This window comes from Mus caroli, unplaced genomic scaffold (genome assembly GCF_978045245.1).
Source record: "Mus caroli unplaced genomic scaffold, Mus_caroli_1 scaffold_6, whole genome shotgun sequence".
NCBI classification, from domain to species: domain Eukaryota; kingdom Metazoa; phylum Chordata; class Mammalia; order Rodentia; family Muridae; genus Mus; species Mus caroli.
Genome location: NW_028227261.1, coordinates 108,794,213 through 108,817,973, shown reverse-complemented (window position 1 = coordinate 108,817,973; position 23,761 = coordinate 108,794,213). Strand labels below are relative to the sequence as shown.

Here is a 23,761-nt window from a genome sequence, read left to right as displayed (position 1 = left end):
TTGAGCCCAAATCCTGGCCTCCATGTCAATGGCCCCTTAAGGGACCAAACCCTAGCAAGCATCTGTGAACCAGCACACCCTCTCCTTCCTCCCAGGAAGAAAAGTCGATGCTGGAAGCCCACCAGGCAAAGCACGTGAAGCAGCTCTTGAGCAAGCCCCGCCCACAGTAAGCGCTCTTCTGCCCCTTAGCCCCTGCAGGTTGTACCAGGCCTCTCCAACACGTCCCTGGGATAGCGGGGTGGGGAGAGGGAGAGGGGGCTTGTGGGGGAGTGGGGAGCAGGACTCTAGAAAGACTTTGAGAGAGAGTCTGTTTCAGGCTAACTGGACCAGAGACTTAAGAAACAACTTAAGGACTATGTTTTCTTAGTGCTCCCAAACAGTGTTCCTAAGAGCCTGGGCCGCACTCTGGGTGAGCTCTCTCTCCTCTGCAGTCTCCAGACTTTAGGAGGAAAGACGTTACACTTTCCATTTTAAAAACTAAGCCGGGGCTGGAGAGATGGCTCAGTGGTTAAGAGCACTGACTGCTCTTCTGAAGGTCCTGAGTTCAAATCCCAGCAACCACATGGTGGCTCACAACCATCGTAATGAGATCTGACGCCCTCTTCTTGAGTGTCTGAAGACAGCTACAGTGTACTTACATATAATAAAAAATAAAAAAAATAAATCTTAAAAAAAAACAAAAACTAAGCCATTTGAGTACATTCCCTTGGATCAAATGCCAGCTGAAATCAGTTACTACGTCTAGATGATTGGCCAAGCCCATTTCTTAGGCTAGAAGAGAGACAGGGGCAACAACCTCACTTAGGTAGTAAGACCCATAGTGGGGATAATTAGCCTCCCCCCAGAGCTTCTGAGATGGTCCTGTCCAGCTCGCCTCTGCCTCAGCCACGGCTCATACTGGGTGGACCCCAGAGAAGGGATGTATCTTGTCCCAAAGCACAGAGTGGCAAGGTTTCTTCTGAGGTGAGAGTTAGCTTTGGAGAACTAGATTTGAAACAATACTGGCACTAACTAGACCCAGGTGTATTTTGTCATATGTAAGAACTCTGGAGGTAAGCAGCCCATAGTGACCCATAGGATGCTCGTGATATGGGAGCCCAAGCCACCTGTGTTCTCTGTTCCAGCATCTTGGTCTGTGCTGCCCACCCCGCCCCTCCCGCCAATCCCCCTGATGCCTCACAGGCTCCAGCCTGGACCAGCCACTAATCTGCATTTCTGAGGACAGATCAAGGGAAACAGAACAAAAGGAGCTCCTGTCTGTCAGCGCCACCTGGGCAGTCTGCCCCAAGTCCCACATCACACTCAGGCTGACAGAACCCAGTCAGAGGCTCTTAGCTGCTAGAAAAGTTGGAGTTTCTGAGTTTAGTTTGTATTATTTGTTTTTGTAGTTTTTGTTTGTTTTGGTGTTTTTGATAACCTGTTGCCCTATTCCTCAAACTCCAGTCTTTGTCCTTAAGGATGAGGGACGAGGGAAGCTCGGGGAACTTCCAGTGGTCCTTCCTGTGTGTTCATTCATTCACAGAGAAGGCGAAAAGTCTTGGTTTCAAACCAGGGTGTATGAGTGGGACCCCTGCTTCCAGTTTCCCAGCAGGATGGTCGGGACCCTGCTGCTGGCGTTCATCTGCCTCTACCTTGTAAGTAGCTCCAGGGAAATCCTTTCCTGTTTTGTAAACAGAGCAGAGTCCAGTCTGGGGTCTTTGGGACAAGCAGTGTGTGCCTGAAGTTTGAGTCAGACTGGATATGTGATGCGGTAAGGAAATACAGTGATCAACCCTTTGACCTGCAAGGACCCTTCACCCACGTGGTGACATTCACTGGAAAAATAAAACTGGTGGTGGCTCGCACCTTTAATCCCAGCACACAGGAGATAGAGGTGGATTTCTGTTAGCCCAAGGCTAACCTAATCTATATAGTTCCAGGATAAACGGGGCTACATAATGAGACCATGTCTCAAAAAAAAAAATCCATGTGATAAAATTTGGCATAGACTAACAGTTGATAAGGAAGTTGTATCATTTGATATGCTAAACTGACCCAGAAAGATTGATAGAAAGAAAACATATAATTATAGATAGTAAGTTATGCTGTGAAAAATTAAATCTCTCCCCACCCCATTTCTCTCTCCAAGACCAGGTTTCTCTGTGTAGCCCTGGCTGCCCTGGAACTTACTTTGTAGACCAGGCTGTCCTCAAATTCAGAGATCCTCTTGCCTCTGCCTCCTAAGTGCTGGGACTAAAGACGTGCACCACCATTGCCCAGCAGGTAACTGATTCTCACAAAAATAATTTATTTCAGTGACTTAAAGATGACAGTGGGAAGGTAGAATTGATTTATTGTATGGATCAAAGTTAAAATATCTTTAATTTCCTTTTTTCTCAAGAAAATGTTTTAAAATTCTCACTTCCATGTTTTATCAGATATAAAATAAAACCAATGTACATGCTCTAAATCATTGGAGATAAAGTTGGCTGACTGAGTCAAGGGCAGCCGCAGTATGCAGAATACAGGCGGCAAAGCCTCATTATCTTTGTTTCCAAGGCAGGGATGATGTTCTTTTAGAGTCAGATTTTTTTTGTGTGCAGGTTTTAAGGGGATGCATCAATTAGGTTATGAAGTATGGATGCTATTTTAAATGCCACAGTGGTTTGTCACTCTGCCACCCCCCACCCCCCCCACCCCCGCTGAGGGTGTGTGCAGGTCAGGGAGGCAGTTACTCTTTGCAGTCATTCAGTCACCCAGCATCCTCTATCCTGTGCCTTTCTATTCCCAGGACCTCTTGGCCACCTAGTCAATAGCAGGGAGGGAAAATAGCAAAATGCTCGCAGAGGGTTTTCCTAGACTAGATATGTACCATCTTTCCCTTCTGCTTCTCTTCCATTGTCCAAATGGGGTCATGTCACACCTAACATAGGGAGGCTGGGAAATGTAGTCCAGTTCTGTGACTAAAGAAGGGAGAATGTTTTGTTTTTTAGTTAATTTAGTGTTGTATGTGTGGTGTGTGTGTGTGTGTGTATGCATGTGGAGGCCAGAGGGTGACATCAGGTGTCTTCCTCAATTGTCTTCATTTATTTCATTAGGCAGGTCTTTCACTAAACCCAGGTTTTAGCAGTTGGACTCTTCTAGCTGGCCAGCTTGTCGTGGAGATTCTGCTCTCTAGCACTGAGATGTCAGCCATGCCCACCAGGCTTTTATATAGGTGCTCAGGATCTGAACTCTGATTATATTATATTATAAAATAAAATAATAAATGATATTTGTAATATACTATAAATAATTTTTTAAAGATTTATTTATTATTATATGTAAGTACACTGTAGCTGTCTTCAGACACACCAGAAGAGGGCGTCAGGTCTCATTACGGATGGTTGTGAGCCACCATGTGGTTGCTGGGATTTGAACTCTGGACCTTCGGAAGAGCAGTAGGGTGCTCTTACCCACTGAGCCATCTCACCAGCCCCTATAAATAATTACATTACAAGTGCTTTAACCCCTAAGCCCATCTCTCAAGCCCTGACTCCTTGCTTTTTTGAGACTGGGTCTCCCACTGAGACCTGGAGATGCTGAGAGTTAAGCTAGGCTGGGGATGGGGACTGAGCTCCTGGGATCTGACTGCCTCTGCTTCCCCAGCTCTGGGGTTGCAAGCCTGTACCACCACGTGAGCACTGGGGATCAAATTCAGGTGCTTGTGCTTGCTCTGCAAACACTTCATCCTCTTAGACATCTCCCTAGCCCCCAGGTAGGTTTCAAAGGACGACTGAAGCTCTCTGCAGCACTGAATAACTCAGTTGGCGCTATGGTGTGCTTTACAACGTTAATGAACGTCTACCATATATACTAAGCACTGTCTTAAGAGCTAGGAGAGGACGGAAAGATGATCCAGCCTAGTCTTAGCCAGAGAGAAGCTGTGGGTCCAAGAGAAGGAGTGAGACATGGGAGGAGAATTCTGCCATTCTAAGAGAGAAAGGACACGGGGAAGGCGTTCTGAAGTCCAGTGAGTTATTCTGGACTAAACAACTGCCTGATGATGGCAGCATTCACACCCACTCTCAAAAAACAAACAGGATTTGGTTGTTGGAGAAAGAAGGTGATGGGAACCAGAAAAGCAAGAGTGTGGTGGTGCGTAGACAGGACAGTGGGCAAGCATGCTATCATGTGGAATAGCTTCTCCAGTGTAGCTCCTGTTTAGATCAGTGAAGGGGGCCATGGGAGATGTGACTGCTCTTGCTCCTAGGGTCACCCTCTATCTCTGGATTCCATTATCTTCAAGTGGTTTTCGAGTCATTCTGGGTGAAGAACAAGCTTGCATCCTATCATGTTTAAGAGATGTCTGACTGCCTGGAAGAGGCTGGCCTCAAGCTGAGCTGGTCTCAGGAGACCTTGACATCTGTGCTCTGTGTCCACAGTTCATCGTCATTGAGTTTTGTGTGTTTCTACATGTGAGAGACAAGCTGGACATGTTTGAAGACAAGCTGGAGAGCTACCTCATCCACATGAATGAGACAGGGACCTTGACCCCAATCATCCTACAGGTGAAAGAACTGATCAGTGTCACTAAAGGTAAGGCTGCCCACTCCCACCTTCCAAGAAGCATTCACACTGCCCGAGCAGGTGCCTGGATTTCCTTTGTGTGAGAGTTGATCTGTGCCTTCCCGGGTCCTCTAGGACAAAGGGCTGAGGCTGATCTGAGCCTGCCAATAGAAGTTTCTCATTTTAAGTTGCTTTATCCTGTTGCGGTGATAAAGCTCACTTGCCAAAGCAACACAGGGGAGAAAGTTTATTCTGGTTTGAAGTTCTAAGCATAGTCTGTTACACAGGAAAATCAAAGTGGCAGGAGCTTGAATCTGTGGGTGGCAGCACGCCCACAGTCAGGAAACACTCTGAGAGGCAAGTGTGTTTTGGGCTCGGCTTCCTTTCTCCATTTAAACAGTCCAAGCATAGGAACGGTGCTACCCACAGTGGACAGGTCTTCCCATTCCATAGAATGCAATCAAGATGATCTCTCAGACATGCTGTGGTAGTTTTAATTACAGTCCTGCATAGGCTCACAGAGTTGAACATTTAGTCTTCAGTTGGTAGCCCTGTTTCAGAAAGTCTAGGAGGTGTGGCCTCGATGGAGAAGTATGTCACAGGAGGAGGCCCTTGAGAGTTTGAAGATCCACACTAGTTCCAGTTGTTCTCTTTGCTTCCTGCTTGTTACTGAGGATGTGAGGTCTCAGTTGCTGCTACACCCACCATGCTCAAAGTCTGCCACGCCTCTCTCATCATGACTTTAACAGCTGTGAAGTGACTTCTCATTGTGTTTTTAATTTGTATCTTCCGAAGATGAATAATGACCATCTTTTCTATGTATCTGTTGGGCGTTCGTGTGTCTCCTTTGGAGGAATGTCTTTTTGAGCCATTGTCTTTTTTTTTTTTAAAGATTTATTTATTTATTATATGTAAGTACACTGTAGCTGTCTTCAGATACTCCAGAAGAGGGAGTCAGATCTCATTATGGATGGTTGTGAGCCACCATGTGGTTGCTGGGATTTGAAATCCGGACCTTTGGAAGAGCAGTCGGGTGCTCTTACCCACTGAGCCATCTCACCAGCCCGTCTTTTTTTTTTTTAATTGGTAACAGGAAAGGTACTTATGAGAGAAGCTTTCTTAGAAAATGACGTAATCTAATGATATGTACATCATCTGGGGAGGAGGAGATGTCCACTTTCTCCTAGGTGAGAAAGAATCATGTCAGGATAAATGCCTGTGGGAGAGATGACTAAATGATAGTCTTTTTTTTTTTTTTTTAAAACTTTATCTGCATTTATTTTATGCTGAATTTATTCCCGGGCCATGAGTTTTGTTTCTTCAGTTTCTTCTGAGATATCTTTTTCTTCTGTGCAACCTCCTCTTCTGGCTTTGGAACAATCTGTTCCTTCTCAGTGAGGATCATCTCAATGTGGCATGGGGAGCTCATGTATGGGTTAATCCGGCCATGAGCTCTGTAGGTTCCTCAGGGCATCTTAGGTGCCTTGTTCACTTGGATGTGTTCAATGACTAGAGAATCTACGTCTAAACCCTTAAGTTCAGCGTTACTCTCTGCATTTTTAAGCATGTGCAGCAAAAATTCAGCACTCTTTTTTGGCCACCGACCCTGTGTCCAGCCCCAGTGTTTGGCCTGGGTGCACCTACCGACTCCACCATTATACCGCCGGAATGGCACACATTGCTTCTTTAAAGTGACATCCTTCAGATACTTGGTAGCTTTGTGGGTATACATACCCTTGATGGCCTGGGCAGTTTCCTGGGTGTTCTTAAAGTGAACACAAAGGTTTGACCCTCTTTATTTGCATGATTTTGTGGGGTTTTCTGGGTCAAGAGAGTAGCGAACCATCTTGGCAGGTGACCTCTAGCCGCTTACAGGAAGAAGAGCCTAAATGTTAGTCTTAACCAGTGTTCTGTCACTATGAAGAGATACCATAATCACAGCAATTCTTATAAATGAAGGTGTTTAACTGGGGCTGGGTTACAGGTTCAGAGTTTAGTCCATTATTGTCATGGTGGGAAGCATGGCAGAGTATAGGCAGACATGGTGCTGGAGAAGAAACTGAGAGTTCTACATCTAGATCCTCAGGCAGCAGGAAGAGAGAGAGCCACTGGGCCTGGTTTTAGGCTTCTGAAACCTCAAAGCTCGTCCCCGCCCCCTAGTGACACACTTCCTCCAACAAAGCTATACCTACTTTAACAAGGCCACACCTCCTAATCCCTCCAAAGTAGTGCCACTCCCTAATGGCTAAGCATTCAAACCTATGAGCCTCGGTGGGCCATTCTTACTTAACTACCACAATGAGTAGGGTACTTAACCATGCAAGTAGGACAATCCGAGTTCCTACACAAAAATTTAGGTATGATGGACTATGCTGTAATCTCTGGACTATGGCGATAGAGACAGGGAGATCCTTGGGGCTTGCTGGCCCACTAGCTCACATGTTAGGTTCCAGTGTGAGATACTGTCTCAAAATAGCAACAACATCACAAAACCTATGTGCACAGCTCCTAGGGAACAATACCCAAGGTTGACCTCTGGCTGCCCCCACACATACACATGCATGCATGCAAATACATGCACTCGCAAGCACACGCGTGCGCGTGCGCGCACACACACATACAAGCACACACACAGAGTGTCACAGGACAAGTCAGAACCGCCCTCTTGGTCTTAGTTATCTCTTCTATAAAATGAGACTTAGATAAATAGACAGCTTGATGGTTTTGTGGCATTGATGTCTTTGTGCCCCTAACCCACTGAATATCTCTGTCTTATTTCTTTTTCTATTGCTGTAATAACACACCATGACCAAGGGAACCTAGGTCATGGTGTGTTCATGTGGGCTTATGGTCCCAGAAGAATAAAAGTCCATTGTAGCAGGAAGGTATCAAGCAGTGTGGGGGCTGGAGCAAAAGCTGAGAGTTCCCAGTTTGAATTGCAAGCAAGAGCCTTTAAACTCTCAAAACTGGCCTGCAGTGTCACACTTCCTCCAACAAGGCCTCCGCTTTAAACTTCCCAAACAGCACTGCTAAGTGAGCACCAAGTATCCTAACAGCAGAGCCTACGGGGGACATTCTCCTTCAAACTACTACAATCCCTTAATCAGTGGTTCTCAACCTGTGGGTCATGACCCCTTCAGGAGTCCCATATCAGAGATTTACATTACAATTCATAACAATAGCAGGATTACAGTTAAGAAGTGGCAATGAAATTATTTTGTGGTTGGGGGTCACCACAACATGAGGAACTATATTAAAGGGTCACAGCATTAGGAAGGTTGGGAACCACTGGGCAAGTCATAAAGACACCTGTAGCAATGGGATTTTCTTCCCATTACGACTAAGAAGTGGGGAGATCATCAAAGCCAGAAGGGTACATATTTGGTATGAATTACTTTCTTATAGCTCTGTGGTCACAGAAAGAACTGAAGCAACAGCAGCTGGTACTTCTGTATTGCCAGGCCTTGCTGTGGCCTGTGAACATTTTACACACCATTAGTGTGATTTGTGTTAGGTATGACGAGTCCTTGAGCTCCACACCCAAAGAGCAGTTATGCTGCGATTTTGGTAGTGCCCACTCTTTTTCTCTTTATACTTATTTTTACTTTCGGTGTATGTTTACCTGAGTGCCTGGTGCCCTCCGAGGACAGAAGAGGGTCTCAGACCTCCTAGAACTGGAGTTAGGATGGCTTTGAGTCATCTCTCCAGTAACACCATTCTTTTGGGTGTGACCTTAGCCTCCAAAGACCCAGCTCTCTCTCAGCTTCATTCTTAATCTTCTGGCAGTGTCCATTCCTGCCTCTGATCTGGACATGTGTTTTGGTTTTGAGGCAAGGCCTCATGTAGCCTGGGATAGCCTGAGCTAGATAGAATGGAGGACCTTGAATTTCTGTCCTGGCTCTGTCTAGGACATACCTCAGCCGTTGTTTCCCTTTCCTTGTCTGCTTGCCTGGGTCAGAGTATCCTTTATAATTCTGGTAGAACTGGAGAGAGTGGATGCTGCTTTTTCTTGATTTACAGGTTATGGGGAGTGCTGTTCACACTAAAGGGTAATGTCCTGTGAGGCTTTTTAGCAGAAGCCCCTTCACAGGGGGAGGAAATCCCCTACTCTTTCTAGTTTGTTGTGTGTTTGTGAAAAAGGTTCTCTCCACCTAGTGAGAGTTAGCCCCACTGAAGCTCTGAGCTAAGCAGGTTGAGTTAAGCACGCGAACTTCCCCCTGTTTCTGTAGCCCTCTCTCATGAGCACTCAGAGTCTGTCTGAAAACCAATTAGAGCCCATAATGGTATGGACTGATTGTCATCTTGGCAGCATCTAGGATCACCTAGGAAAGGAACTTGTGGGCATGCCTGGGAGGGACGTGCTTTGTCATTTTACCTGAGGCAGGAAGACTAACCCTAAAAATGAATGGGACCATTTTATGAGCCAGGTCCTGGACTAAATAAGATGGAGAAGGGCTGCTTAGCTCTTGTCTCCCTTCGCCTGCTGGCTGTAAATGCCAAGGGAGCAGGTGCCTTATGCTTATGCTGCCATGACTCTCCACCATGACCAACTGAACCAACAGAAAAGGAGCTAAGACTGAGCCTAAACAGTGAAACCTGCTGAAAGACGAACCCTACAGCCTCTTGACAACAAAGGTCATGTGACCAGTGCCCCACCCCCGCTCTATCAGAAGGCAGCTCTCAGGGTATTTTCCATTCCTGGGGCCTACTGATGATGTAGATCATGCACAGCCTTCCCAAAATTAATTGAATGTAGTTGGAACATTTTGCCAGCAAAGGTTTCAGAAGACCATGTAGGAAATTCCCTCTACCAAGGATGTGTGTGGTTAAACTGGGCACCAGCTCACGCACAGAGGAGGTAAAGGAGTAGAAGGGGCTTGCCTAGGACCTTGCTGATGCTGATCTGTGCTCTGCAGTTCCACTTCTGGTGTGTCTTACAAGGCTTCTCATGTCAGCCTTCATATTTCAGGAGTCTGGGTGGTGACCATTTTGCCTGCCGCCCTCACATGTGTCACCTATCTCTTCCACATTTTGGCCTGTTACAGGTAAGAGAGTTCTAGGAGTCATTCGAATGACTTCAACCCGCCCCCCCCAAGAAAAAGCCTGACATTCCTTACTCAGAATCTCTGACCAGTACCTGCATGGCTTAGTGTGGCCATGGGAGTGAATAAATACAAGGGCCAGGTGTGGCCAAACACACCTTTGGCTGAGAAGAATATAAGCGTAACTATCAGGTTGGACATCTATGATGATCTACCATTATGCTTAGAGTTCTCTTGCCAACTTCACCCCACCCTTGGGAGGTGAGTATTTTCCTCTCAATGTTTACACTTGAGACAAATCTGAGACTCAACAAGAATAAAGTGACATGCTCAAGCTCTGAGCAGAGGGGCAAGTGCTCTGGAGACCTTGGTCTGTCTTGTGGATTCTGCTTCATTGTTGGGTATCAGATCTCTTTCATTCAGGCTCCTAGCAGGTAAGTCTAGCTCATGGGAACTTCTGTAGAGGTGAGGTCAAGAGGTGTGGGAGCATGTACCTCAAGAACAGTAGTGCAGGAAGAGGATGCACGCTTGCGTTTTCTCTCTGTGTGTATCTCTGTGTCTCTGGATATATTGTGTACCTTGCTAGGCGCTTCCTTCTTTTAGTTAGGGAATTTTTCTTCTATGATTTCTGTTGAAAATACTCTCTGTGCTTTTGATCTGGATTTCTTCTTTCTCTATTCCTATTATTTTTAGGTTTGGTATTTCCATAGTGTCCCAGATTTCCTGGATGCTTTGTGCTTGGGTGGGTTTTACATTTGCCCTTTTCTTTGATCAAGGTATCAAACTCTTGTAGTTTTTCTTTAGTGCCAGAGATTCTCTTCCATCTCTTGTATTCTGTTGCCGAGGCTTGCCTCAGAGGTTCCCATTGGAGGTGCTAAATTTTTCATTTCCTGTTTCCCCTCCGTTTGGGTTTTCTTTATTCTGTTTTCCCTTTTGTGTCTTAAACAGTTTTCTCCATTTCCTTCCACTGTTTGTGTTTCCATGGCTTTCATTAATGGATCTACTCATATCTTCTTTAAGATCCTTGATCATAGTCCTAAAAGCCATTTTGAAGACCTTCTCTATTTCTTCAACCATATGCCATCTCTCATGGTCTACTGTAGTAGGGTTGCTGGACTCTAGTGGAGACATACTGCCCTGGTTGTTATTGGTTGTGTGTTTATGCTGGCATCTGGGTTCGGAATGATTGCATTTCTAGGTGTTGACATCTAGTCTTGTCTTTGTCCGGTAGGTTTTTCCTTCCTTGCTTTCTATTGCCCTCTCTGGATCTTAGGAGCATGTGGTATCTATGGGCTGCCTGCTAGGGAGTGCTTCTGCATTCCAACCAGGTGTGGCCACTAGAGATTTCATTGAGCTCAGACCCCACAGAAAGCACCACAGTTATGAATGTCAGCGACTTTCCCTCTTCCCCAGAAAGCATATGAAGAGGCTATGGGCTGGAGACAAACACTTCCTCCCTCAGAAGTTCCACAGTCCCTCTTCAGCAGCAAGTGTGGTGAGTCTGTAGGGGAGCTGAGCCACACCTGACAGGGCAGCGGGTGAGCAAGAACACAGAGAAGTCAAGCCAGGCCTCCATCCTGAGACACAGCCATGAGAAGAACCTGCTTCGGTTAATGGGTTACCTTCAGATCAGGTGGGGTCCTAGGTATAATGCTTGAGGGGAAAGAATCTCCCATTCTACTCTAAGACCGCCTCTTTTCCTTTTAACTCTCAGGTGGCCATTGCAAGGTACTCTGGCTGGCAGATAGCCTACATCCTCTGGGGTAAGTGCCACCCTATGTGACACAGTGCATGTTTCCTGGGCACTTGCAGAGCCACAGCTGTGAGGAGAGACACAGAAGGGCTAGAGAATCAAGTATAGCTTTGGGAGTTTGGAGAACAGTGGAGAAAAAGCATTTGTCATCTCCCCTCCGTGCTCACCTCACTGGCTGCCTTTGTTAAGGGCATCAGGGAGCAGAGGGGGAAAAAGGTCCTCCATGCCAGCTCAGGACTCAAGGGCTTTCTAGGGGAATTGACATTTGAACTGCATCCCGGACAAGTAGGAAGATGGGAAAATCATGCTAGGCAGAAGAAACAGCACCAGCAGTTGTGCTGAGTGCCTCTGGTGGAAGAGGGCATAGGTCAGGTCTGCCTGCAGGGAAGAGTATGGGAGTCGGCCAAGAGGGACCCTAGTGATGCCTTCTACTTCGTCTCCAGGCTACCTCATCATCCATGTGGTTCAGAGCCTCTGTGGGGTGATGCTCATGTATGGCCTGGTGCTGCCCATCATCCACCACCGAGGCCTGGAGATGCTGCAAGGATTTGGCCTTGGGGTGTAAGTGCTAAGTAGACATCTTCCTTTTACTGATGCTGGGGACCAAGCCCTGGGTGACGGTCTTATTCTGATGCCCAAGCAATGATGGGTCATCACAGCTCAGGGAGGGAATCTTATCATTTTCAACAGGTTTCCTCTCCCATCATTTTGTGGGTCCTTCACAGTACTGTGCATGATACTTAAACTCCCACTTTCCAGCAAGGAAACAAGTTGTGTGTGGGAGGGACGGAGAGGTGGAATAGGAAGGAAGGGCAGGGATCACGGACAAGTCATCTGATGTGCTGAGCTACCCGGTGTAAAACCCCTACCCTTCTTAGAGCCTCACTCAGCTCTCTGGAGACAGTGAATAGCTTACTGCGGAGTGCTTGCCGTAATCCTTCTCCATAGAGCTCTAGGAGTTTGGTGCAGCCAAGGAGACACATTCTAGAAGACCTGACAGAGAGGAGCAGGCTGGGACCCATTAGTCACCACCAACACTGCCACTCATGCCAACTCAGCATGTGTCACCCTCCAGGAACCTTATTGCTCTGAACACCTTGATGCTATATTTGTCTAGAGCCACCTGTGTGTCTGCAGTGCATTGCCTGTCTGCGCTCTGACAGCTTCTCAAACTCATTCTTTGCTTTCATTCTCAACACGAAAGGATTGCATGGCTATAGGCTATGCTTATTCTTAGGGTATGATCTGGAGCTAGAGAGTCATCATGTGGCCTTGGGGAGCCACCTCCCATTAGTGACTCGTTTTTTGCCCATGTGCACCATGGGCTTGGGAGTGGGTGGGGATCACAGCTCAGAGCTTGTTCTACTGAAGGTTGGGGGTTCTTTCTCTCTCTCTCTCTCTCTCTGTCTCTATCTGTCAGTCTGTTTGTCTATCTGTCTCCCTCTGTGCGTCTGTCTGTCTCTGTCTGTATGTCTGTCTCTGTCTGTGTCTCTCTCTGTTTCTGTCTGTCCCTGTCTGTCTATCTGTCTCTCTGTCCCTGTCTCTCTGTCTCTTTGTGTGTGTGTATGTGTGTGTGTGTGTCTGTCCCTCTGTCTCTCTGTCTCTCTCTCTCTCCACTCAATGTGTATCAGAAGGTCCTGGAACAGTAGAACAGATATCTCGGATTGGCCGTATCCTGTGTTTCAGCCTCACCCTATCCATAGTCGTGGGCCTTATAATCCTACAAGTGTGGATTGCTGGCACGTTCTTCCTGCAGCCAAAGCTGGGCACATCCGACAAGCAGAAGCCCCTGGCTCTCAACAACAGGTGAGGGTGGAGGAGGGAGATGGGATATGTAGAGCTCCTGCACCTTCTACCTATTGGTGGGCAGTCTCTGGAGTGCTCTGAATTCTGTGAGTGGCTACAGATCTGTGCACAGGGGTGAGATCTGGGGCCACACAAATCGCCTTTTCCAGTAGTAGGAGAGCCACGTGAGGTTGTACAATCTCAGTAACGGTGTGAACCTCAGCTTCCCACTTATATGTTATTGTGCATTCCTTTAAGAGGTGTTTCAAAGAGGAAACACATAAAATATGGACTGCACAGCTAAGTACCTGCAATCCTTTGTCATTCATTCATTCATTCGTTTGTTCATTGAGGAAACCTTAGCACTGACAAAAGAGAGATAGATATCCCTATCTACCACCTCTGAGAGCTTTATAGCTTGTTATAGAGGACTGGCACATGGGTAAAGGCCGAAAACTCCTGAGTGATCTAAAGACTGTGAGGAGGGACTGAGGGGGAGGAGGAGGAGGAGGAGGAGGAACAGAGGCAGGGAGGAGGGGGAGCAGAGGCAGGGAGGAGGGGAGCAGAGCAGTGGAGGAGGAACTAGCATGGTTAACAACTACCACAGCATGGATGGAAGGACAAACTACATGTGTTGGGAGATCAGTGAGAGTCCCTAATGTTGACCAGACACAGAGTGACAAGGCCAGACCTCTGTCAGAGGGTTCTGTGACATTCAGTTTGGTCCTGAGGCAACAGGACCATGTCATCAGGTGGTTCTTTGGGACTTTTCCTCTGGAGGACCAGGGCCAGCTCTGGCTGAGGTAGGTCCCTCTGGCAATGACAACGGTGAACCACCGCGTCGTTCCAATCCAGCTGTAGCCCCATAGTTTTTCTTGACCTTTAAGAAGCCTCATGCAAGAATCCAAGGGCCACACAAAGCAAGAAAAACACTCACCCTGTGATATGCTCAGTGCTCCCCCTGCATCAGGGACCACACATCCCTCAGCATTGTGGGCAAACACTCAGCTCCACCTGCCACCAAGTGTGAAGTCGTAAACTTAGGAGACAGAATTGCAGAGTTTAACGCCCAGTCTGGATGAAGCCAGAGCTGGCTGTGTTGCCATTTTTGCCTGACAGAAGGGCTATCTCTTGCCTGCTTCTGTCTGCAGGAGAGCCTTCCACAACTTCAACTACTTCCTGTTTTTCTACAACGTGCTGCTGGGCCTGGGGGCCTGCCTCTCCAGGCTGCTCATCAGCTGCCTCCTGGGCACTTGGCTGATCGCACGCATCGACAGGACCATCATGCAGAGTGGCTATGAGGGTGCAGACATGGGTACGTAGCAGTTCTGCCGGCCATCTCCTTGGGTCACAGCCGGCTGCATCCCTTTGTGGAAACGCCTGGAAAAGATGGCTATGAGTTCACACCTTCACTTGGGCTTACAGTTGGTTTCTGTCAGAGGTCATAAAGCCAGGCACTTGGGTCTGGGCTGGGGAGATGACTCGGCCATGAAAGGACTTGCTATGTGAGCCTGAGGACCCGAGATTGATCCCCAAAAGCTATGTAAAACAGCCATGTGAGGTATGCTCTGATTGTAATCCCAGTACTGGGGCTGTGGAGACAGGAGGTTCCTTAGGGCTGACTAGACAGCCAGCTTAGCTTAGTCCGTGCGCCCCTATGAACACACACAGGAAATGTGTATTCTGTTGTAGTCAAAGGTTCAAGGTTGTAGAACTCTTTCCCTTCCACAGGCCATTGAGGATAGGTAACAGTTCAGACTTTCCAAATAGATTGGAGGCTAGAACACAGCTCCGCAGTGCCAGTACTGTGGCTTCAACATTTAGTGAAGAAAGTCTCTTAATGTAACATATTCTGAAACCAACGCTGTCTGTTCCTGAGGAAGTGAATTCGTGCTTCTAGCCTCAAGCCTGGTCACACCTTCCCACAGCTGTTTTAAAATCTGCACCGACGCATGCTCTCTCTTCTCGTGGCTGCACTGACATGTGCTCTGTCTTCTTCTGGCTGCACCGATGCCTTTTCTCTCTTCTTGTGGCTGCTTTCAGTCCCTTCAAGCTTTGAGTTCTCCATTGAATGGACAGAATAGAATGTTCTCGCCAAGAATCCTTCCAGATCTTGACACTCCCTCTGTAGATTCTCTGTGAAAACTTGAACCACTAGGGCCAGGGAGTGGGGTGGGGTGGGGAGTGGGGTTGGGGAGAAGACTAGCGGTTAGCCAGCATAGGAGAGGCAGAGGCAGGCAGATCTATCTCTGTGAGTTCAGTGCCAGCCTGTTGTACACAGTGAGTTCCAGGCCAGTCGGGGCTGCACAGGGAGACTGTCTCAAAAACAAAAATTAAAAAAAAAACAGCAATTATATTGTATAAAGTACTAATTGGGCGGTAATGGGAGGTGCGGCCTGGCTGACTGGCTTTTCCTGGGTTTCAGGCTTTGGTGCATGGATTGGTATGCTCTTTGTGGATCACTACCACACCAACCCTGTGTTGGTCAGCTTTTGCCACATTCTGATCACAAGCCACAAGGACAGGGAGCTGCAGAAGACTGTGAAATACTGGTGCCTGAACCAGTCAGCAGGTAATGCCTCCTGTTTGGACCTGTGCTGGGTTCAGAGTGGAAAATGGTACCCATGGACTCCCTGGGATCCTCAAGCGGCACCAGATACCCCCTCTGCTCCCCTTGCTCTGCATCTCTTTAAGCTAAGCCGCTCGGGAGGCATAGTTCCCATCATTCAAGCTGCGTGGCTTGTCCTGCAGACTGGCTTACCTACCGATTCTGGAACTGAACCCCAGTTCTGTAGGCACAGTTGTTTGTATCCCATTGACTTGGGATGCCATTACACACCTCAGGCTACCCAGCAGATGCGATTTCCAAAATGGAGATCGGTTGTAGGTTTTTCCCCTACTACTGCTTACAGGAAGTGCTCCTGCCCCTGAAAGGCTCAGATACACCGACTAATATTCCCTACAGGTCTGTGGTATAGCTCACATCCTTCTACCTCTCATTCCCCAGGAATCCTGATCCAGTGCCTCTTGCCACAACTTCGTATTGTTGGTAGCTGCTCCAAAAGTCTTTGAGAATAGCAGAGGTAACACCCCACCCCCAGCCCCTGATCTCTCTATTCCAATTCTGTCCTAGGTCCCCGCTTCTCGGCCAGAGCCAGAACGAGGTGGTTCCTGCTGCAGACGCTGATCAACAATCCCAGGCTTGTCATGCTCAGAAAATCAAAATCAGGTCATAGTTCGGGTGACTTCACACAGATTCTGCTGACCTGCTCAGACTGCTGATTGGGCCACCAACTTCTGCTCCAAGGCCAGGCCATCCCCTCTCACAAGGACCTCAGCTTACCTAGCAGCCATTCCCTACAATGGCACAGGACGACATGGGCACTGTTCCTGCACATGATAGACAGCACTGACCACTTGTTGGGTGGCCATATAGACCAATGGTTTAAGCCTAGAATGATCTCAATCCCTTGGCACAAAAGAAAAACAATATAAAAAGCAATGTCTGTGGAGCAAATTTTGCCCATCAGTGACCTCCACTATTTGTGGGAAGGCCTTCATGGGGTCACCTATTAAGAAACATGAAATAGAGGCTGGATAAATGAGACGGCTCAGCGGCTGAATGCATTAGATTTCACTTGCAGAGGACTCAAGTTTGGTTCCCAGCCTCTACACTGGGCAGCTCACAAGTGTCTGTAACTCTAGGGATCTGACCTGTTTCCGGCCTATTCAGGCACCTGCACAAATGTGGCAGACACATATACACATAAGTAAAAATAATTTTTAAAAAATGAATCTTTAAAGTAATTTTTACAAAGAAGTATGAAGTGAACTTTCTGCCCTATGACCTACTGGGAATGGAATCAGAGATGATCTAGGACTTCCTCCTAAAGATAGTCTGAGTCTATCTGTGGCATCACCTACAAAAGCCAAGCAGAGGTGGAATGGGCCTGCATTCCAGGTGGAGTGCAGCAACACTGATACTGGGTGAGCAGGAGACCCCAGGCATGTTGATGATGGTGTTCATGCAGCATGTTGGATACAATGCTGAAAGAAGATGAAGCTTGCTCAAGAGAAACAAGTGTCAAGCTGGGAGGTGTGGACATTGTCCTTATGTAAAGCCCAGTACTACCCGAATTTTCATACTCAAAATGGCCAAGACAGATACAGTCTGACCGTTGAAAGCTTCTCCTGAGCCTGAGCAAGTGCCGTGAGGACCCAAAGTCTCCGCGTGCTGGCACCTGGTTGCTGTGTACACTTGGTCCTGTTGGCGCATGCGTCAGGGTTGTCTCTTTTAGCTGAATCTTTACAACAGCCCTTTGACAATTTGTTTTGAGAAGCTGAGAAAATGAAGAGCCACCTCCCCCTCCCCCCCACAACACACATCACTGTGTGTTGTGTGTTTCCAGCTCTGTGGTCAAATAACTTTTTCTTTCTCTATTCACAGATATTTATATCTGCAAAAGGGGGCCAACATCCCAACTCCATGTATCATCTTGAGAATAAAATTATTAAAAGCACACAGACACTTTTAAGCTTGTGCCTGACACTCTAAACACTCAAAAGCAGACTCAGTTTTGATTGTCTCTATGGTTTGAGTGTAAACAATGTCTCCCACACATTCAGGTACCTGTTAAGACCTTGGTCCCTAGGATGGCACCATGCAGAGGGGTGGCACCTTTGGGGGTGGTGCCTAGTAGGAGGTCCTTAAGTCACTGGAGGCATGTCCTTGAAGGAGATCATGGGACTCTGGTCTTTCTGTTTCTTGGCTGATAGGATGACTATTTTTGCTTACTAGACATCCCTACCCCACTTGACATGATGCCTCATTAGAAGCCAAAATCAATGGGACATTCATTCTTAGACTGTGGCCTCCAAAACCATGAACTCAAATAAATTTTTGCTCTCCATACATTCACTATGTCAGGTATTTTGTTTCAGTAGCAGGGAACTAATACAGATCTCATGTCAGAGAAAGATCCAAGTGTGTGTGTGTGTGTGGGGGGCACGTGCGCGCCTTGTTGTGGGTATCAGTGTGTGTGTATGTACATGCCTGTGTCTGTCTGTCTGTCTGTCTATGCCATATTATTCATCAGGAAAATGCAAAATAAAACCATGATACTACACCACCACATAATGTCTAGGATAAAGTCAGGTGACACTACTAAGTGTTGGTGAGGACACAGAACACTAGGGTATGCTGTGGTGTGTGTGTGAGCTGTTACCACTTTCCAAACCTTTGGTAGTATCTTCTAAGATGTATACACTCATACTCTCTGACACGGCACGCTCATCATGCAGAGGAATGGTTAGAGCAGGACTGTGGATACATTCCCAGGTTGTAGAGAATGCTGGAAGCCCTGAGTGGGTGAAGTCCCAAGTAAACGTGTGTTATTGACATAGGACCCCACAGCCTCAGGCTCAGAGGGATTATGAAACCTTCCTTGGGGGTGCTGAGTGTCAGACTTGACAGTCAACATAGAAAGTGTCCACCAGAGCGGTCTCCATCCAGATGTTTATGGCCTAAAGATGACTATCCCTACAGAGGCTGCTCCTACCCAGATTAGCTAAGCCTGACTCCTTGTTTCAGATGCACACCAAGAACTGTGCATACCTGCTCATCTGCATGCAACCCTTCTGCCTCTTTGCTCAACTCTATATAACACACAAGCCAAGTGTCTGGGGTGCTGCGTTTTCTCCATCTGAGAGCCCAGTCCACCGCGTGGCTGGCTGGCTGTGTGTGTGTGTTGGGCTGGCTATCTTTTTTTTTTCCCTTCATTTCCTCATATCCCAGACAGGTCGAGTCCCTGGCTTATTGGCTTGCTCCCTCTGCCTCTCGCTCATCCTGCTTTTGTAAACCAGCCAGGATCACCTGCCTAGGGGTGGCCCTGCCCACAGTGTGCGCATCAATGTGTGCCCATAGTCACAGGTCAGGCTGATTTGAGCATCCCTCAATGGAGGTTTTCTCTCCTCAGGAGACTCCAAATTGTGTCCAGTGGGCAATAAAAACTAACCAGCACAATGTCTTTTATTTTATTTTAGAAAATATAATTCCATGAATCCAGTTAGTGCTGGTTCCATAGGCAGGGGTATGGGTCCATCCACTGGACCATGGTCAGCCTGTCAGATTCTACCGGAAACTCTCAGAAGTGATAGATGCTTTCAGCAGAGTGTCAGGATACAAAGTTAACATTATCATCAGTCGTGATGCTGAAGAACAATGGCAAACATATTCAGAAGTAAGGTGGGTGGGATTCCATTCACAGAAGTCTTTAGAGAAGGTACCTTGGAATGTGAAAGAGCCAAAAACTTAAAAAACAAAAGACAAAACAAACCCTCTAAGGAAAACATTAAAATCACCAAAGAAAGAGATTGAGGAAGACGCTTAGAAACCATGGAAGGATGCTGGATTTTTGCCAAAAGCATTTTCTACAATTAAGATGAACATGTGACTTTTGCCCTTTAATCCCTTTATACACTTTGTAACATTTATTGATCTACTTAGGGTGAGCCATCTTTGTGTCTTGATTGTGGTGAATGATCTTTTTGATGTATTCTTGAATTCTGTTTGCAAGTATTTTCTTGAGGACATTTGGACCTATGTTTGTTCATTGGGGAGACTGGTCTGCAATTCTCTTACCTTGTTACTTCTTTACCTGGTTTTGCAATCAAGGTAATACCAGCTTCATAAAAAGGGGTTAATGAAGTTCTTTACTTTTTTGTTTGATGGACTACTGGGATGAGGCCTGAAGCCAGGTCTTTTTTCTTTTCTTTTTCTTTCTTTCTTTTAATTTTTATTTATTTATTTATTTATTTATTTATTTATTTATTTATTTATTTATTATTTTTGGTTTTTCAAGATAGGGTTTCTCTGTATAGCTCTGACTGTCCTGGAACTCACTTTGTAGACCAGGCTGGCCTCAAACTCAGAAATCCACCTACCTCTGCCTCCCAAGTGCTGGGATTAAAGGTGTACACCATCACGCCCCGCTAGCCAGTTCTTCTTTGAAGGGAAAATCCACCAGGGCTCCAGTCCTCCTGGACTTTAGTTGGGAAATTTGATTAAATTACTGCTTGTTATAGGTCACGTGCTACTATGGCCAGCTCCCAGGTAGCTGTAACTGCTGGAGCTGAAGGTTAGGGACAAGTTTCTGATGTTAGAAGCTCAAGCCAGCAGCCTTTCCTGGGGTGAGAAAGGGCAGAGACTGAAAACCTCAAAAACAGAACAGAAAAAAACAAACAAACAAGAGTAAAAAAAAAGATTCCTGTTTTGAAAAACAAAACAAAACATATTTTTCATCCCCTCTATAGTTCACCTTCATGCTTTCTTTTCTTTTCAGCTAAAATGAATCCTGTCTTTATTTTACTTCACCCTGGACCAAACAATGAGTCTAAAAGGGTTTTGTATTCATCTCTTTATCATTCGCCTCTGTCAAAGAATGAGAGTAGCGTTTCACTCTCCGATGTCAGTGTGGGAAGGGCTTGCCAGCAGGTCTGTTCCTGGACTGCTTGCCACCGCAGGCCTTCTCTGGAAAGGAGCAGGGTGGCCCACCATACACGAGAAACTAGGCCAGTGGTTTTCAGCCTTCCTAATGCTGCGATCCTTTAATGCAGTTCCTCACATTGTGGTGACTCGCAACCATCAAATTATTTTTGTTACTACTTCCTAACTGTAATTTTGCTACTGTTGTGAATCAGAACGAAAACATTTTTGAGTACAGAGGTTTGTCAAAGGGTTACGATCCATGGGCTGAAAACCATTGCTCTTAGTGGTCTAGTGCACGCGGTTCTCATTAAGGCCAGGCAGGTCTTAAGCCTTGAATTCTGAGCCTTCCAACCTACTTTAAAGTGGGAAAGATCTGATTTCTTTCAGTGTCTTTCAGATTCTTACAGGCAAGGGCCACCTTGTGCTACCTGCCTGCACAGGTTGATTTCAGCCAGCGCAACAATGAGAGACTGGATTCCTTGTCCACAACAGTCAAGATCTGCACAGGCTCTCTGACCTCCTACTAGCTTTTGGGAACATTTTAAGGGCGCTCCAAGGACCCAACATTAAAAAGAAGTAGTGAGTTTCACTACTCCACGTGGGCCTCTGCTGTTGCAGAGTGACCTGGCTCCCTGAGAAGGAAGTGTGCTCAGGGACGGCCACGCCCCCTCGCGTTGCCCCGCCCCTCGCGTTGCCTAGGAAACCACAGCGTCTTGCTGCAGTTGCTGCTGGCTTCAGGGTGAATCTGAACTTCAGATGCAGGAGCCGAGCCGCCAGGCTTAGGTCAGTACCTCAAAATCGCTGGGCTTGGGGGACAGCGGGCTGATTGAGCAGATAGGAAGATGGGCGTGTCGCAAACAGTAGGCATAGGCCAGAATCAAACTGCTCCTTCCCTTTGCACCACTCCCCTATGTCTCCCAGAGTATGTGACTAGGGTTCCAGTTCCATCTGATTTTAGGCAGATTGAGGGTCCCTAGAAGAGCTCTAGTGGAGCGCAGACAATAATCCTGCCCTTTCCACAAAGTGCCTGTGGGATTTACACCCTGGGCGCTGGCGAAAACCCACTCTCTGTCTCTCCCCCTCCCGCTCCCCCCTCTCCAACCTAATTTTGTTTGAAATCTAAGTTTCCCCTTAAACAAGGTGTCCTGTGGGATCTAGTGCTGTCTTTAGGCTGGAGGTCCTAGCAAGAGGGTCCCAGCCTCTGACTAAAAACTAAGACCAAGTCCCAAGTGTATTTCCAGAACGAAGGGGAATTGGGCCAGCAGTCAAGATGTCGCCAGTGGGAAAGGTGTCCCAAGTCCAGAATGGCAAAGTCTACCAGCAGATCTTCCAGGCCCAGGTAGGTGTCCTGCTGGCCTCTGCTCCCTTTCCCTCCCCTGGTCTCCCCACAAACTTTCCTGGTCCTTTCTAATTTTCTTTGTTCTGAGAGTTTCCCTGTCTAAGATCCATTTTATTTTATCTTCTATTGAGAATAGACTTTTTCATACAGTAATATTCTGATTTCAATCCCCACCCCATCTTCTCCTAGATTTTCCCCCAATAAGCCGATTTTTAAAAAACAGTTCTCTTTGACAATTACTTTGATTTAAAAAAAATAATTGCTATTGGGTATATTATAGTGTACATATAGAAAAACATTGGGGCATTTGGTCTCAAAATTAAAAACTTAATTTTGGTGAAAAAATATTTTTAATCGAAATTATTCAGAATTAGTCTGAATTAACCATTTGGTGCCTGATTCTTTTGTAGAGCATAAAAGCAGTTCTTATTTTTCTGTTTAAAAAGTGAGTCTTGGCCAGGCATGGTAGCTCATGCCTTCAGTCCCAGCACTTGGGAGGCAGGGGCAGGTGTATCTCTGTGTGTCTATATAGCAAGCCAGATAGACCCTGTTTCAAAAAACCTATGGTGGTGGTGGTGGTGGTGTTGATGGTGGTGGTAGTGGTGGTGGTGGTGATGGTGGTAGTGATGGTGGTGGTGGTGTTGGTGGTGGTGGTGGAGGAGGTGGTGATGGTGGTGGTATTGGTGGTGGTGGTAGTGGTGGTGGTGGTGGTGGTGGTGGTGATGGTGGTGGTGGAGGTGGTGATGGTGGTAGTGATGGTGGTAGTGGTGGTGGTGGAAGTGGTGATGGTGGTGGTGGTAGAGGTGGAGGTGGTGGAGGTGATGGTGGTAGTGATGGTGGTGGAGGTGGTGATGGTGGTGGTGGTGGTTCTTTTTCTGTACTAGGGTTTTGAATCTCCCTTTTCTCCTTGGCAATCTCTCAGAACTCACGTCCATAGCCAGGGGTATTCACACACCTCCCTGGTACCCAGTGTCAGCCTCCATAGAGGACTTGCTTGGTACCCAGAGTTAAAGGCTTTAGTGGCCATGGCTATTGTAAAGATTGTTATCCCTTCTTGAATGTACCTTGCAGACCAAAGAGGCCTACAAGCTTCAAATCTAGTGTACTGTTATTGAAGTGGCATTCTTATTCATTTGAGCCATAAATCATCCTGCCTGTGTAACCTTCAAAAATAATAAAGGAATAGAGAAACCAGAGAACTCAAATTACTCATACCATTCAGCTCCTTATATATAGCAAGATATTATTCTCAACCTTCCATTGTTCTCCCATGTATTTTAAATTTTGAAACCACACTGTAATTTGGGTTCTTTTTTTTTTTTTTTCAAAAAAAAGGGGGTGACTTTGTTAAATGTACTGGAAGGGACAGAAGGTCTAGCAGTATCCAAAGTGCCACCTGCCTATAATTTTTAATTTATGTTTTAAAATGAGATTTATATTTATTTTGCGTGTTTGAGTGTTGAGCCTGTGTGTGTGTCTGTGTGTGTGTGTCTGTGTGTGTGTGTGCATGGCTGGTGCTCTGGAAGGCAAGCAGGGAATTGTGAGCCACGCCGCGGATGCAGAAAATGGAGCTCTGGTCCTCTGTAAGAACAGCAGGTGCTCCTAGTTCTGGAGCCGGCTCTTGAGCCCTGCAATTTGTGTTTTAATTGCTATGTTTGATGATACACCATTGGGTGATGGTTTCCTTGCCATAAGACATTTGTGGTCATTTCTGTCTCTAGTAAGCAACTACCCATCCATCAAAGGGTTTTTACTTAGCCCGTCTCCTATTACTGAATGGTTCTGGGTTATTTTGTTCTGTTTTTGTTGTTTTGTTTTCCATTTATTAT

General features: G+C 46.7%; 2 protein-coding genes across 4 annotated transcripts in view; both read left to right on the top strand.

Annotated features, from left to right (window-relative positions):
- LOC110292533 (stimulated by retinoic acid gene 6 protein-like) overlaps positions 1-18,019 on the top strand; it is a 38,899-nt gene extending 20,880 nt beyond the window's left edge. The window contains exons 8-19 of one of the 3 annotated variants that reach the window (XM_021159876.3): positions 96-166; positions 1,523-1,634; positions 4,404-4,557; positions 9,497-9,572; positions 10,983-11,064; positions 11,284-11,332; positions 11,766-11,883; positions 13,009-13,128; positions 14,259-14,422; positions 15,533-15,679; positions 16,115-16,152; positions 16,241-18,019. In XM_021159876.3, coding sequence (XP_021015535.1) covers positions 96-166; positions 1,523-1,634; positions 4,404-4,557; positions 9,497-9,572; positions 10,983-11,064; positions 11,284-11,332; positions 11,766-11,883; positions 13,009-13,128; positions 14,259-14,422; positions 15,533-15,679; positions 16,115-16,152; positions 16,241-16,294 — 1,185 coding nt within the window. In that variant the 3' untranslated portion in view covers positions 16,295-18,019. Of the gene's footprint in view, positions 1-95; positions 167-1,522; positions 1,635-4,403; positions 4,558-9,496; positions 9,573-10,982; positions 11,065-11,283; positions 11,333-11,765; positions 11,884-13,008; positions 13,129-14,258; positions 14,423-15,532; positions 15,680-16,114; positions 16,157-16,240 lie in introns of all 3 variants that reach the window. The other 2 variants (XM_021159874.3, XM_021159875.3) reach the window with 2 other exon arrangements.
- A 3,278-nt stretch (positions 18,020-21,297) lies between these two features.
- Ccdc180 (coiled-coil domain containing 180) overlaps positions 21,298-23,761 on the top strand; it is a 60,380-nt gene continuing 57,916 nt past the window's right edge. Inside the window, exons 1-2 of the mRNA XM_021161543.2 lie at positions 21,298-21,376; positions 21,835-21,932. Coding sequence (XP_021017202.1) covers positions 21,864-21,932 — 69 coding nt within the window. The 5' untranslated portion in view covers positions 21,298-21,376; positions 21,835-21,863. The remainder of the gene's footprint in view (positions 21,377-21,834; positions 21,933-23,761) is intronic.